This window comes from Choloepus didactylus, chromosome 17 (genome assembly GCF_015220235.1).
Source record: "Choloepus didactylus isolate mChoDid1 chromosome 17, mChoDid1.pri, whole genome shotgun sequence".
Classification (NCBI taxonomy): domain Eukaryota; kingdom Metazoa; phylum Chordata; class Mammalia; order Pilosa; family Megalonychidae; genus Choloepus; species Choloepus didactylus.
The window spans coordinates 59,828,245-59,844,749 of NC_051323.1; the positions used below are offsets into that span (position 1 = coordinate 59,828,245).

Genomic DNA, 16,505 nt, shown 5'->3' on the forward strand with positions numbered 1-16,505 from the left:
AAATAGTAGAAAGATTTACCACTTCAACATAAAAAAATAAATAATTTGTCTCCATCTACACAGATCTAAATTTCATAATAGGTATGCACATAAATGAATGCCATACATACTGATTTAATCATTCAATATGTATGTATGTATACAGAAGAATCAAACAGCTTACCTTTGGTGCATGCGCACAGTCTGTCTGTGCCTGAGCAGTAAATGACAGAAACAAACATGTCCTGTTCCTCAGAGCCCTCCTTTTTGGGAGGTTCCACTTTGGCCAAAATCTCAAAGTTTGAAAGATCTAGTATTTTTACATATCCTCCCTGAGTGGTTATAACTAGGTGGCCAAGAGTAGAAATATCAGACTTCTTTTCTCTCTCAATGCCATTCTTTGAAGTTAACTGTATTTCCTCAACAGGTTCCTCACAGTCATCCTCTCGATTATCCAGTATATCTGGTGGAAGCAAAATGAGCGAGGTAATTGTGTCCTGGGGATCTTTGATATGTTGGATTTTCACTGGCTCCTCTTCTAAAGTCACTATCCGAGTGGCATAATTCATTTTATAAAGTACTAAATACCCACCACTAATATTCCTCTGCTCAGGCTGAATTATTAAAGGAGTCTGTACATCTGCTGGTGATTCATGTTGGATCACACTAATATTTGCACCATTCACTACTGCAAGATTTGATTCCAGCTCACCTTTCCGTCTATTACATAGTGCAGAGTTTAATTTATTTAAATTATTCAAGGCTTCTACTTGATTTATTGCACTCAAGGATTCAACAGAGCATGTCCGCAGTCCTACTAACAAATGAATTCCATCGGCACAAGGAGTTATTGAGTCTATACAAAGATTCTCTTCCTCTGCAAACTTTGGCAGCCGCAAGCACTGAACCAAAGTCCCAGGCTTGGGAAACACAGAGTTCCATTTGTCAGAATCTGGAGAGGTAAGGTTGGCTGCTGCATCTGCAAATTGCTGAATGTAAGTCACAGGAGGATCCTGCAACAACAACTGCTCCTGACTATCCAGCTCCATTTCGATAATCTGTGGGACCGTAAAACCATCATCGTGCAAACTTTTACTCATAATGTTGTTCATCTGTGAAAAGATTTTTCCTGCTTTCTCATCAGATTCCTTGATGCTATAAAGCAGTAAAATGGGTAAAGTCCTCCTTACCAGAGGAGAATTTAGTTCTGAATTAGTACAGGATTCATTGTCAGTTGACCCTTGTTCTGATATACTTTCACCCTGAGTTCTGCTTAAACCATCCAGTGACCTGTGAGAATTACTACTAATGGGTGAGGTAGCAGGAGACTTATATGTTAATAAACCTCCAGCTAATAAACATGGAAAGGGAATGTTGTGTTGTTCCTGGTGCTTTTCCTTTGTCTTCTCACTCTTGCAATTTGTTAAACAAGGATTTGCCCCAAGTTCTTCAAGATCCTTAACAGTATCTTCAAGCACATTTGCAACAATTTCCCACTGAAGTTTTTCTGGCTGCTGGAGAATACTGAGTGCTGTTATATCAAGATTCACTTCCATGGCTTCCTTCTGTGATGTATGCCCTTTGAAAAGGAACAGAAGGCATTAGATATGCCTTGTAATTGAAAATCAAAACTTGTGCTTTAATCTTTTCGTTACCTTTCTTTTTTCATAATTTAGTCAGTGCCTTACAATTATATAAGTAGAATAATTTAAAGTATTTTAAAGAAAATTCAATCAAATCTGAAATGAACGTATTCAGAAAAACCATAAAGTATTTTACCAAGGGACTTGAAATTATTTTCAGTTGAGAATACTGTTTCCTGTAATATATGAGTAAAACCCTTTTCTTAAAAAGAGAATAAAAGTTTAAAATAAAGAACAAAGACATGATTTAGTCATCATTTTAAATGAATATAGAAAGTAATAGGATGTCTGCACTTCAATTCTAAGCCAAAAAGACACTCATACTATTTATATATGTCAATTATGCACTTTGCCATTATCCATAAAAAATTATTCTAATCCCAGTTCCCTTTCTTCTAACATTTGAAAGCAGTCATAGCACCATCACCTCCCTCCTACTCACCCATGTTCTTTCAACCAATATGTTCTTTCTCAATAGTCACAAACAACTATCAGTCAGGCAATAACATTATTAGCAACAGTTATAAAAAAGCCTCTCCAGGTGATTTGTGGAAATGCAGAAAGAAAAAAAAAAAAAAAAATAGAATGACTTCACAATTTTAGATAGGAAGAACACAGAACAGTAAAGGAAATAAAATAATTCAAGGTGATTGCAAGATTTGAAAGCTGTCCAAGAAAAGGGGTAAGCAACAGAGATTCGTGGACACTGAAGCTTAAGGCATATCATGGTTCAGTCTATATCATTACTGTTAACTATTTTAATTCAGAATCTCTTCAACGTTGACAGCTTTATCTAGAATTTCCCATATTCCTGGGATAATTTTCTTACTTCACACACAATTACTACAATCCTCTAAAACTGAAACATCTATACTGTTAAGTATAAATGCAACAACTTAATGGTACTAATAAAGCTGTCCATTTATTAAACACTCATATGGCTACATTCAAATCAAGTCTTTTAACCACCATACAATATTTATCTTTATTTTCTCGAATTCATTATTTCAACTGGAAGTTGAAGATTGACAGTGACATATCTTAATAAAATGTAGTATACCACAATGAACCCTTAAGATGGTTAACTATCTACTAAACTCAACAATCTTAGTTAATTGATTTCTTCAAAGTTATAGGAGGAAATCCCAAGAAAAAGCTATTTTAGTCTACGTATATATTAACATAAAATGAATTAACTATAAATTATTTATATTAAGGCACAACATTAAAAATGAATGCTGAGGGCGGGGTAAGATGGCGGAGTGGTGAGGTGTATGTTTTAGTTACTCCTCGAGGAAAGTAGGTAGAAAGCCAGAAACTGCATAGACTGGACACCGCAGAGTAATCTGACTTTGGGCATACTTCATAAAACACTCATGAACACGCTGAACTGCTAAGATCAGTGAAATCTGTAAGTTTTTGCGGCCAGGGGACCCGCGCCCCTCCCTGCCAGGCTCAGTCCCGTGGGAGGAAGGGCTGTCAGCGCTGGGAACAAGAAGGGAGAACTGCAGTGGTAGCTCTTATCAGAAACTCATTCTACTGATCCAAACTCCAATCATAGACAGATACCAGAGAATTGGAGAGCAGCCAGCCCAGCAGAGAGGAGGTAGGGATAGCAAGAAACAGCAAGAAAAGCCCAAAAAGAAAAGCTGAGGCTTTTTGGAATTCTGGTGGACATAGAGAGGGGAAGGGCAGAGCTCAGGCCCTGAGGCTCATATGCAAATCCCGAAGAAAAACTGATCTCTCTGCCCCTGGACTTTTCCTTAATGGCCCTAATTGCTTTGTTTCTTAGCATTTCAATAACCCAGTAGATCTGCAAGGAAGGCCTTTTTTTTTTTTTTCTCTTTTTCTAAAATTATTACTCTAAGAAGCCCAATATAGAAAGCATCAAAGACTTGCAATTTGGGCAGGTCAAGACAAGAGCAGAACTAAGAGAGCTCTGAGACAAAAGGTAATAATCCAGGGGCTAAGAAAATTCACTAAACACCACAACTTCCCAAGAAAAGGGGGGCGCACGCCCAGCAGACTGGGAGCCGCCCTACACAGCCTTGCAGCGCAGAACCGCGCTGGGGGGACGGCACTCACCTGTGACATAGCACAGATGACCAGTCATCCCTCAACAGAGGACCAGGGGGTGCACGGCCTGGAAGAGGGACCCACTCACAAGTCTCAAGGGGCCATACCAAGGACTTGTGGGTCGGTGGCAGAGACAAACTGTGGTAGGACTGAACTGAAAGATTAGACTATTGCAGCAGCTTTACAACTCCAGGAACACCTGGGAGATTTGATTGTTAGAGCCGCCCCCTCTCCCTGACGACCCAGACACACACCCCATATACAGGGCGGGCAACACCAACTACACATGCAAGCTTGGCGCACCAATTGGAGCCCACAAGGCTCACTCCCCTACTCACCACAACGGGAAAGCAGGGGAGAACTGGCTTGTGGAGAACAGGTGGCTCGCAGACGCCCCCTGCTGGTTAGTTAGAGAAACTGTACTCCACAAAGCTGTACATCAGACAAATTAGAGACAAGGATTTCAATTCATCTACAAATCCTAAAAGAACCCTATCAAGTTAAGCAAATGCCAAGAGGCCAAAAACAACAGAAAATTTTAAAGCATATGAAAAAAACAGACGACATGGATAACCCAAGCCCAAGCACCCAAATCAAAAGATCAGAAGAGACACAGTACCTAGAGCAACTAATCAAAGAACTAAAGATGAACGATGAGACCATGGCACGGGATATAAAGGACAAGAAGAAGAGCATGGCACAGGATATAAAGGACATCAAGAAGACCCTAGAAGAGCATAAAGAAGACATTGCAAGACTAAATAAAAAAAATAGATGATCTTATGGAAATTAAAGAAACTGTTGACCAAATTAAAAAGATTCTGGATATTCATAGTACAAGACTAGAGGAGGCTGTGCAACAAATCAGTGACCTGGAAGATGACGGAATAGAAAATGAAAGCACAAAAGAAAGAATGCGGAAAAAAATTGAAAAAATCTAAACGGACCTCAGGGATATGATAGATTATATAAAACGTCCAAATATAAGACTCATTGGTGTTCCAGAAGGAGAAGAGAAGGGTAAAAGTCTAGGAAAGGTATTCAAAGAAATTGTTGGGGAAAACTTTCCAAATCTTCTAAACAACATAAATACACAAACCATAAATGCCCAGCGAACTCCAAATAGAATAAATCCAAATAAACCCACTCCGAGACATATTCTGATCACACTGTCAAACATGGAAGAGAAGGAGCAAGTTCTGAAAGCAGCAAGAGAAAAGCAATTCACCACATACAAAGGAAACAGCATAAGACTAAGTAGTGACTACTCAGTGGCCACCATGGAGGCGAGAAGGCAGTGGCATGACATATTTCAAATTCTGAGTGAGAAAACTTTCCAACCAAGAATACTTTATCCAGCAGAGCTCTCCTTAAAATTTGAGGGTGAGCTTAAACTTCTCACAGACAAACAAATGCTGAGAGAATTTGCTAACAAGAGACCTGCCCTACTTCAGATACTAAAGGGAGCCTTACAGACAGAGAAACAAAAAAAGGAGAGAGGGACATGGAGAAAGGTTCAGTACTAAAGAGATTCGGTATGGGTACATTAAAGGATATTAATAGAGAGAGGGAAAAATATATATGACAAACATAAGCCAAAGGATAAGATGGCTGATTCAAGAAATGCCTTCACGGTTATAACGTTGAATGTAAATGGATTAAACTCCCCAATTAAAAGATATAGATTTGCAGAATGGATCAAAAAAAAATGAACCATCACTATGTTGCATACAAGAGACTCATCTTAGACAAAGGGACACAAAGAAATTGAAAGAGAAAGGATGGAAAAAATATTTCATGCAAGCTACAGCCAAAAGAAAGCAGGTGTAGCAATATTAATCTCAGATAAAATAGACTTTAAATGCAGGGATGTTTTGAGAGACAAAAAAGGCCACCAAATACTAATAAAAGGGGCAATTCAACAAGAAGATATAACAATCATCAACGTTTATGCACCCAATCAAGGTGCCATAAAATACAGGAGAGAAACACTGGCAAAACTAAAGGAAGCAATTGATGTTTCCACAATAATTGTGGGAGACTTCAACACATCACTCTCTCCTATAGACTGATCAATCAGACAGAAGACCAACAAGGAAACTGAAAACCTAAACAATCTGGTAAATGAATTGGATTTAACAGACATATATAGAACATTACATCCCAAATCACCAGGATACACGTTCTTCTCTAGTGCTCATGGAACCTTCTCCAGAATAGATCATATGCTGGGACATAAAACAAGCCTTAATAAATGCGGGGGTATTCGCCTGCCCCACCTCCATGGTTGCTAACATGACCACAGACATAGGGGACTGGTGGTTTGATGGGTTGAGCCCTCTACCACAGGTTTTGCCCTTGGGAAGACGGTTGCTGCAGGGGAGAGGCTAGGCCTCCCTATGGTTGTGCCTAAGAGCCTCCTCCCGAATGCCTCTTTGTTGCTCAGATGTGGCCCTGTCTCTCTAGCTAAGCCAACTTGAAAGGTGAAATCACTGCCCTCCCCCCTACGTGGGATCAGACACCCAGGGGAGTGAATCTCCCTGGCAACGTGGAATATGACTCCCGGGGAGGAATGTAGACCTGGCATCGTGGGACGGAGAACATCTTCTTGACCAAAAGGGCGATGTGAAAGGAAATGAAATAAGCTTCAGTGGCAGAGAGAATCCAAAAGGAGCCGAGAGGTCACTCTGGTGGGCACTCTTACGCACACTTTAGACAACCCTTTTTAGGTTCTAAAGAATTGGGGTAGCTGGTGGTGGATACCTGAAACTATCAAACTACAACCCAGAACCCATGAATCTCGAAGACAGTTGTATAATAATGTAGCTTATGAGGGGTGACAAGGGGATTGGGAAAGCCATAAGGACCACACTCCACTTTGTCTAGTTTATGGATGGATGAGTAGAAAAATAGGGGAAGGAAACAAACAGACAAAGGTACCCAGTGTTCTTTTTTACTTCAATTGCTCTTTTTCACTCTAATTATTATTCTTGTTATTCTTGTGTGTGTGCTAATGAAGGTGTCAGGGATTGATTTGGGTGATGAATGTACAGCTATGTAATGGTACTGTGAACAATCGAAAGTACGATTTGTTTTGTATGACTGCATGGTATATGAATATATCTCAATAAAATGAAGATTTAAAAAAAAAAAAAAAAAGACATAATGCTGAGCAAAATAAGCCAGGCACAAAAAGAGAGATATTGTATGTTACCACTAATGTGAATTCTGTGAAAAATGTGCAATGTTTTATACTGTAGAATGTAGGGGACCTAGAAATACCAATTAGTGGAGGGGGAATGATAATCTAATAAGAACAGATAAACTATGGAGGGTAATCTCAATGTTATGGGAATGCTCAGGAATGATTATGGTTTGTAAACTTTCTTGGATATAGTAAGATCATGTTGGAAGCAATAGAGTTATTTTAGGTTTTTTTTTCTCTTATTCCTTTGTTTTCTTAGGGGTTGTTAATTTTCTTGGGGTATGGTAGGAACATGTTGGAAGCAATGTAGTTATTTTAGATTATTTGTTTTTCTTACTCCTCTGTTTGGACATGGTTTATTAATTTTCTTGGGGTATGGTAGGAACATATTGGAAGCAAAGTAGGTATTTTAGGTAATTTGTTTTCCTTAATCCATTGCTTTGTTTGAAATGTTGTGGGGTTTTTTTGGTTGTTGTTTGCCTGTTTGTTTTTAATTTTTTGATAAACAAAGTTAAAAAATTGGAAAAAAAATCAGTAGAAAAATGGGAGTAAAAACTAAATGACAAATAGGGTGGGATGGTGGGATGGTTTGGGTATTCTCTTTTCACTTTTATTTTTTATTCTTATTCTGATTCTTTCTGATGTAAGGAAAATGTTCAGAAATAGATTGTGGTGATGAACGCATAACTATATGATCATACTGTAAACAGTTGATTGTATACCATGGATGACTGTATGGTTTGTGAATATATTTCAATAAAACTGAATTAAAAAAAAAAAACAAGCCTCAATAAATTTAAAAAAGTTGAAATTATTCAAAGCACATTCTCTGACCACAATGGAATACAACTAGAAGTCAATAACCATCAGAGACTTAGAAAATTCACAAATACCTGGAGGTTAAACAACACACTCCAAAACAATCAGTGGGTTAAAGAAGAAATAGCAAGAGAAAATGCTAAATATATAGAGACGAATAAAAATGAGAACACAACATACCAAAACCTATGGGATGCAGCAAAAGCAGTACTGAGGGGGAAATTTATAGCACTAAATGCATATATAAAAAAGGAAGAAAGAGCCAAAATCAAAGAACTAATGGATCAACTGAAGAACCTGGAAAATGAACAGCAAACCAATCCTAAACCAAGTAGAAGAAAAGAAATAACAAGGATTAAAGCAGAAATAAATGACACAGAGAACAAAAAAACAATAGAGAGGATAAATAACATCAAAAGTTGGTTCTTTGAGAAGATCAACAAGATTGACAAGCCCCTAGCTAGACTGACAAAATCAAAAAGAGAGAAGACTCATATAAACAAAATAATGAATAAGAAAGGTGACATTACTGCAGATCCCGAAGAAATTTAAAAAATTATAAGAGGATACTATGAACAACTGTATGCCGACAAACTGGATAATGTAGAGGACATGGACAATTTCCTGGAAACATATGAACAACCTAGACTGACCAGAGAAGATACAGAAGACCTCAACCAACCAATCACAAGCAAAGAGATCCAATCAGTCATCAAAAAGCTCCCCACAAATAAATGTACAAGGCCAGATGGCTTCACAGGGGAATTCTACCAAACTTTCCAAAAAGAACTGACACCAATCTTACTTAAACTCTTTCAAAGCATCGAAGAAAATGGAACGCTACCTAACTCATTTTATGAAGCTAACATCAATCTAATACCAAAACCAGGCAAAGATGTTACAAAAAAGGAAAACTACCGGCCAATCTCCCTAATGAATATAGATGCAAAAATCCTCAACAAAATACTTGCAAATCGAATCCAAAGACACATTAAAAAAATCATATACCATGACCAAGTGGGGTTCATTCCAGGCATGCAAGGATGGTTCAACATAAGAAAATCAATCAATGTATTACAACACATTAACAAATCAAAAGGGAAAAATCAAATGATCACCTCAATAGATGCTGAAAAAGCATTTGACAAAATCCAACATCCCTTTTTGATAAAAACACTTCAAAAGGTAGGAATTGAAGGAAACTTCCTCAATATGATAAAGAGCATATATATGAAAAACCCACAGCCAGCAAAGTACTCAATGGTGAGAGACTGAAAGCCTTCCCTCTAAGATCAGGAACAAGACAAGGATGCCTGCTATCACCACAGTTATTCAACATTGTGCTGGAAGTGCTAGCCAGGGCAATCCGGCAAGACAAAGAAATAAAAGGCATCTAAATTGGAAAGGAAGAAGTAAAACTGTCCTTGTTTGCAGATGATATGATCTTGTATCTGGAAAACCCCGAGAAATTGACGATATAGCTACTAGAGCTAATAAAGAAATTTAGCAAAGTAGCGGGATACAAAATTAATGCACATAAGTCAGTAATGTTTCTATATGCTAGAAATGAACAAACTGAAGAGACACTCAAGAAAAAGATACCATTTTCAATAGCAACAAAAAAAAATCAAGTACCTCGGAATAAACTTAACCAAAGATGTAAAAGACCTATACAAAGAAACTACATAACTCTACTAAAAGAAATAGAAGGGGACCTTAAAAGATGGAAAAATATTCCGTGTTCACGGATAGGAAGGCTAAATGTCATCAAGATGTCAATTCTACCCAAACTCATCTACAGATTCAATGCAATCCCAATCAAAATTCCAACGACCTACTTTGCAGACTTCCAAAAGGTAGTTATCAAATTTATTTGGAAAGGGAAGATGCCTCGAATTGCTAAAGACACTCTAAAAGAGAAAAACGAAGTGGGAGGACTTACACTCCCTGACTTTGAAGCTTATTATAAAGCCACAGTTGTCAAAACAGCATGGTACTGGCACAAAGATAGATATATAGATCAATGGAACTGAATTGAGAATTCGGAGATAGACCCTCAGATCTATGGCCGGCTGATCTTTGACAAGGCCCCCAAAGTCACTGAACTGGGTCATAATGGTCTTTTCAACAAATGGGGCTGAGAGAGTTAGATATCGAAATCAAAAAGAATGAAAGAGGACCCCTACCTCACACCCTACACAAAAATTAACTCAAAATGGACCAAAGATTTCAATATAAAAGAAAGTACCGTAAAACTCCTAGAAGATAATGTAGGGAAACATCTTCAAGACCTTGTATTAGGCAGCCACTTCCTAGACTTTACACCTAAAGCACAAGCAACAAAAGAAAAAATAGATAAATGGGAACTCCTCAAGCTTAAAAGTTTCTGTACCTCAAAGGAATTTCTCAAAAAGGTAAAGAGACAGCCAACTCAATGGGAAAAAATTTTTGGAAACCATGTATTTGACAAAAGACCAATATCTTGCATATATAAAGAAATCCTACAACTCAATGACGATAGTTCAGACAGCCCAATTATAAAATGGGCAAAAGATATGAAAAGACAGTTCTCTGAAGAGGAAATACAAATGGCCAAGAAACACATGAAAAAATGTTCAGCTTCACTAGCTATTAGAGAGATGCAAATTAAGACCACAATGAGATACCATCTCACACCAATTAGAATGGCTGCCATTAAACAAACAGGAAACTACAAATGCTGGAGGGGATGTGGAGAAATTGGAACTCTTATTCATTGTTGGTGGGACTGTATAATGGTTCAGCCACTCTGGAAGTCAGTCTGGCAGTTCCTTAGAAAACTAGATATAGTTACCCTTCAATCCGGCGATTGCACTTCTCGGTATATACCCGGAAGATTGGGAAGCAGTGACACGAACAGATCTCTGCACGCCAATGTTCATAGCAGCATTATTCACAATTGCCAAAAGATGGAAACAACCCAAATGTCCTTCAACAGATGAGTGGATAAATAAAATGTGGTATATACACACGATGGAATACTACACGGCAGGAAGAAGGAACGATCTCGTGAAACATATGACAACATGGATGAACCTTGAAGACATAATGCTGAGTGAAATAAGCCAGGCACAAAAAGACAAATATTATATGCTACCACTAATGTGAACTTTGAAAAATGTAAAACAAATAGTTTATAATGTAGAATGTAGGGGAACTAGCGATAGAGAGTAATTAAGGAAGGGGGAACAATAATCCAATAAGAACAGATAAGCTATTGTGGGTAAATTTAACGTTCTGGGAATGCCCAGGAATGACTATGGTCTGTTAATTTCTGATGGGTATAGTAGGAACAAGTTCACAGAAATGTTGCTGTATTAGGTTACTTTCTTGGGGTAGAGTAGGAACATGTTGGAAGTAAAGTAGTTAGCTTAGGTTAGTTGTCTTTTTCTTACTCCCTTGTTATGATCTCTTTGAAATGTTCTTTTATTGTGTGTTTTTTTTTAATTTTTTTTATTTTTCATACAGTTGATTTAAAAAAAAAAACTTAAAAAAAAAAAAAAAAGGAAAAAAATATGCAGAGCCCCCTTGAGGAGCTGGTGGAGAATGCAGGGTATTGGCCTGCCCCACTGAGATGGTTGCTAACATGCCCACAGACACAGGGGACTGGTGGTTCAATGGGTTGAGCCCTCTACCACAGGATTTGCCCTTGGGAAGACTGTTGCTGCAAAGGAGAGGCTAGGCCTCCCTATAATTGTGCCTAAGAGCCTCCTCCCGAATGCCTCTTTGTTGCTCAGATGTGGCCCTCTCTGTCTACCTAAGTCAACTTTAAAAGTGAAATCACTGCCCTCCCCCCTACATGGGATCAGACACCCAGGGGAGTGAATCTCCCTGGCAACATGGAGTATGACTCCCGGGGAGGAATGTAGACCCGGCATCATGGGATGGAGAACATCTTCTTGACCAAAAGGGGGATGTGAATGGAAATGAAATAAACTTCAGTGGCAGAGATTCCAAAAGGAGCCGAGAGGTCACTCTAGTGGGCACTCTTACGCACAATATAGACAACCCTTTTTAGGTTCTAATGAATTGGGGTAGCTGGTGATAGATACCTGAAACTATCAAACTACAACCCAGAACCCATGAATCTTGAGGACAATTGTATAAGAATGTGGCTTATGAGGGGTGACAATGCGATTGGGAAAGCCATAAGGGCCACACTCCCCTTTGTCTAGTTTATGGATGGATGGTAGAAAAATAGGGGAAGGAAACAAACAAACAGACAAAGGCACCCAATGTTCTTTTTTACTTTAATTGCTCTTTTTCACTTTAATTATTATTCTTGTTATTTTTGTGTGTGTGGTAATGAAGGTGTCAGAGATTGATTTTGGTGATGAATGTACAACTATGTAATGGTACTGTGAACAATCGAATGTATGATTTGTTTTGTATGACTGCATGGTATGTGAATATATCTCAATAAAATAAATATTTAAAAAAATGACTGCTATTTGGGGTGAGACTATTCACTAAAAAGGAAAATATATAACAAGTCATATCTTTATTCTGCTTCTTCCCAACTATCTAATCAACATCTGGGAAACAGCATTTATGTATCTTATATTCTCCTTCAGAATAATGACAGAGCACATAATGAATTTGACAAGTGCCACAGTAAAGAAACCCATTATCTTTCATTATCTCAGAGCTTCTCAAACCAAGTAGACCACCAAATAACATTTTATACATCATACCTGCTAGCATCCTGCAGCACACTCCTCAAACACTCCTTTTGTGAAACCTCTATTCTGCTTACTTGGGCAATGTCAACCTCACAGCCAATCTTCCTGACATTAGCAATTTGGGGCTTAGAAAGATGCCAAGATAAAACCTATCAAATTTCAGTTTGAACTCCTGACAAACATTCTTCCCACTCTTCATAAGAAGTGATTCATTCTTAATTCTGATATCAGGTCCAAAAAGCAAGCTTTTTTCTCCGGCATCACCTAGACACTTTCGAAAGTCCTAACTCTTCAACCGATAAACAGATAAAAGCCTCTAGTCTCCAGCCACATTTTTGAAACTTAGAAATCCAATCTACATTTCCTCAGAAAGTATCATTCAACTTGACAAGAACCACCTAGAGTTGGAAAACATAAGTTTAGAAATAGCATCTATGACTTCTTGGATACACGTCTTAGAACACATATCCCATTAGTACCATGTGTACATATGCCTACGTGATGAGCCTCCATAAAATCACTATAGTCTTCTGACATAAAATTAATTTAGGGTCATATATTTTACTATAGATGAATGAGCTACTTACAAATTCTTAAATGAAGCAATTAAAAATTTTGAACTGGAAGGATTTTTTTCTCTTACCGTAGCTACTTTTTAATCCTACACAGGGAGCATTTCCACCCTCAAATGAAGTGCCATATACAGAGTCAATAAAAGTACATTGTAATTTTCTAGATACTGGGAAGTGAAGTAAACAGGACCACAGTAGCCGCAGGAAGTGTAAAAGATGGTAATGGCACAGATGAAAAGATAAGATAAAAGGTAGAAAAGGGATACAGAAATAGAACAAAGACAGGTATCATAACTGCAAAAATACCTATTGAAATTCTTAGACCCAAAGGAAAGAACAGAGCTATAGCATACAAAAGAAAGGTTATAGTTAGACTCATAGAATTTAAAAGCAAAAACATAAATTTGGAGGAACATTTAGTTCAAACACTTCACTTTACAAAGGAAAAACTGAAGCCCAGAGAGTTTAACTGAATTCACAAAGATCAAAGAGTTATTTAGTAAAAGAATTCAAGTTTTAACCAGGTCTCCAAGTGACCAGTGACCAATTTCTGTTATTCATCATCAGATTACGAAAATGCAAGTGATCGTCTTCTGTTTTTGCAAAACAGACAATTAAGTAGGGAAAGAGCATTGCCTACCACATCAGACTAAATAATAAAATAGAACAAAATGCAATCAATTCTTTATTTTTCCAGCGCTTATTACACATTGTAGATTATTCAGAGTATTTTTTTTCTGCCTTTTCTATTTGTCTTTTTTTCACTGCTACAAATTTCTATACTAGACAGTTGGTGGTTAATCCAAAATCAGTCCAAACTTGTGTTTAGTGGTTTCAAAAAATATTTCATGATAAATTGGAATTCAGATAGCACTTACTACTCTACACTAACTATAGCTTTTGATAACTCTACTATAAAAAACTGTCTCTCTGAAAACATTTAATGAGATGCCTTTAATACATGACATGTGACACTGAAAAACAGCCACAATTTAACAACAGCCACTTTTAAAAATACACTTCCTAAAGTCCTATGTGCTTTTTATTTTTATCTTATAGTTAACAGATGTTACTATCATCATTTTATACATTAAGAAATGGAATCAAACTATAAAAAGTGGTAGGCATAGGATCAGATTTCTGATACAGTAAAAATATTTTGAGATGCACTATTAGCCTTTTTATATAAAATTAGCCTATTATTGTATAAAATAACTATATTAAAATATGAAGCATGCTCCTCTGCCTTAATATTTCATAAACACTAATGAGTGAGATAGCATTTACCTGATGCCTTAATGTCTATGACTTTATACTTTAAAATTTATTCTTTATTCACCACTTTTCTTTTGGGGAAAAAAGCCTTAATTTAAATATTACTTTTATTTAACTGAATATGTTATGCAAACAAACTAAACACATTTTGAAGAACTTAATGTTAATTTCCTGATATCTGTGACAAAGATGTAGTTCATTGCCATGCTAATTTGTTGGCTCAAAATAGGTACCACTTAAATTTTAAGTATGGAGTACAACATAATTATTACTAAATTCAAGACATTTGAGCCACAATATTTGAGTTTTCTGTGTGTATTAGTGAAAATTAAAAGTTTGTATTAACTAAGAAATTTAGAATTAAGTAGTATTTTAGCTTTACATAAAACTGCATAAATCCAAGGATTTAAAAAATACATTATCTAACATTTTTAACATACCTGTCACAGAATCTGATCTGGAATGCTCTTCACTGTCTGAATCCTCCAGTAAATCATCACTTAAACCAAAAGATAAAATATTATATAGTTGGAATGTCAGAAAAAAACAATGTTTATATAAATATGAGACAGCAAAGAAAATAATACACTGTCACAACACACACTGTTACACATCTCAAATATAAGCAACATACAAAATTATTAAAGTAGCTTAATGATATAATTACCAGTTTGAGGTGATAACTGATTAACAATGCTGACAATGAACTGTCTTAAACCATTAAATAAAGGTGTGCCTCAAACAGGATATGGAAACCTCTAAGAATCTACACCATTTGTAGAGATTCGAAGATTATTAAAATGTAACTGGGGATAGTTACAGTAATTAAAAGAGAGCAGCAGCTAATAAAATCAAGCACAATCTTCCAGAAGTAAAATTTTGGGAACTATTCTATTACTGAATTTGTAACAATTAGCCCAAAATCAAATAGAATAGTTGAATAAGTATGCATGTACGTATGTGCACTCACACACATGCATTCAATTTCTGTTTGGTTGGCTGGTTAGCTTTGAAGCGGCTTTTAAGAACTCCTTGACATGCAGGAAAACTATTACAACCCACAAGTTTGAGGTCAAGTCAAGAAGACAATAGTCCCTCCTCTGCTCTTCGCTCAAGTGGCCAAGGAATTGCCAGCCTCGCACTTTGTGTCCACCTTTATCCTCATTCTCTCTACTGTTTGCAGACAAGAAAGACATAATTATAGACCACTCTAGCACAATATTTGGCTCTGTCTGTACTCCATTAATCAGCACTGCCTACAGCTGTCTACAAAATTCTGATATCCTCAATTGCAAAAATAAGAAGATGCATTTTGCAGAAAAGGAAGATACTTCTCCCCCTTTTGAAACAATATATTGTACTTACATCTGAAATTCAAAGGCATTTATAATGGTATTTTATATATAATGCAGGTTGGCAATCTTCATTAAAAATGCCTAACCTACTATACTCCAAGGCAATGTTTGAAATGTTTCGGTAAAAAAAAATTAGCTTAGATATTATTGACAAAGTTTCTGGGGTTTAGTTTTGCTTTTTCAAGTCATAATAACTGTCCATAAACCAATTCGGTCCTTTAATTTAAAACAAGAAGAATGGGAAGTTTAAGATCATCTGCTAAGTAGCCTCAAGATATTCAAACATTTATTGGTTCGTTAAACAGAAATAGTTAAGATAATATCCGGAAAAATAAATCCCAAGAGGAAATACTAATGATTGGGAATTACCTAGAATGAAGAAATAAAACCAAGAAGAAACAATAGGTTTCCAATACATTAAGAAAAATAACCAAGTATTACCATGCTATATTACGATAAAAGGTAATTTAAAGTAGCAGTATATTTTAAAGAAGGAATTCAGGTGCTTTGAAATAAAGTTATAAAGATGACTGTCAGATAATGACCTTAATTATAGCAAAGAAAGCTTTATTCTAAAGGTCTTCAAAAATATAACAATCTTTTTAAAAATACTATTTTAAAATTGACAAAAAATTCTCGTATCATAATATCAAGTGGTAAAATCATATGGATAAAATCATTGCATTGTACACTTAAAGGCTGAATTTTATGGTATGTAAATTACATCTCAAACTTTTTAAAAATCACTTGGATTAATAAATCTAGACTATGTTAAGTGTTAACATAACTGGAAAGTGTGATTACAGGTGCCCTTTATGATACTTCAATTTACTTCCCTAAATTTTCCAATTTTTCTACAG

The 16,505-nt window shown here is 36.5% G+C and overlaps 1 protein-coding gene across 15 annotated transcripts in view; it reads right to left on the reverse strand.

Moving 5' to 3' along the window:
• The window catches only part of BIRC6 (baculoviral IAP repeat containing 6), a 317,621-nt gene that overhangs the window by 210,845 nt on the left and 90,271 nt on the right, over window positions 1–16,505 (reverse strand). For all 15 annotated transcript variants that reach the window (XR_005212389.1, XM_037807172.1, XM_037807169.1 and 12 more), the window contains 2 exons: window positions 14,731–14,789; window positions 164–1,558 (listed from right to left, as the gene is read on the reverse strand). Coding sequence is in view for 14 of the 15 variants with exons in the window: in XM_037807172.1 (XP_037663100.1) it covers window positions 164–1,558; window positions 14,731–14,789 (1,454 nt within the window). In the remaining variant the exon portion in view is untranslated. The remainder of the gene's footprint in view (window positions 1–163; window positions 1,559–14,730; window positions 14,790–16,505) is intronic.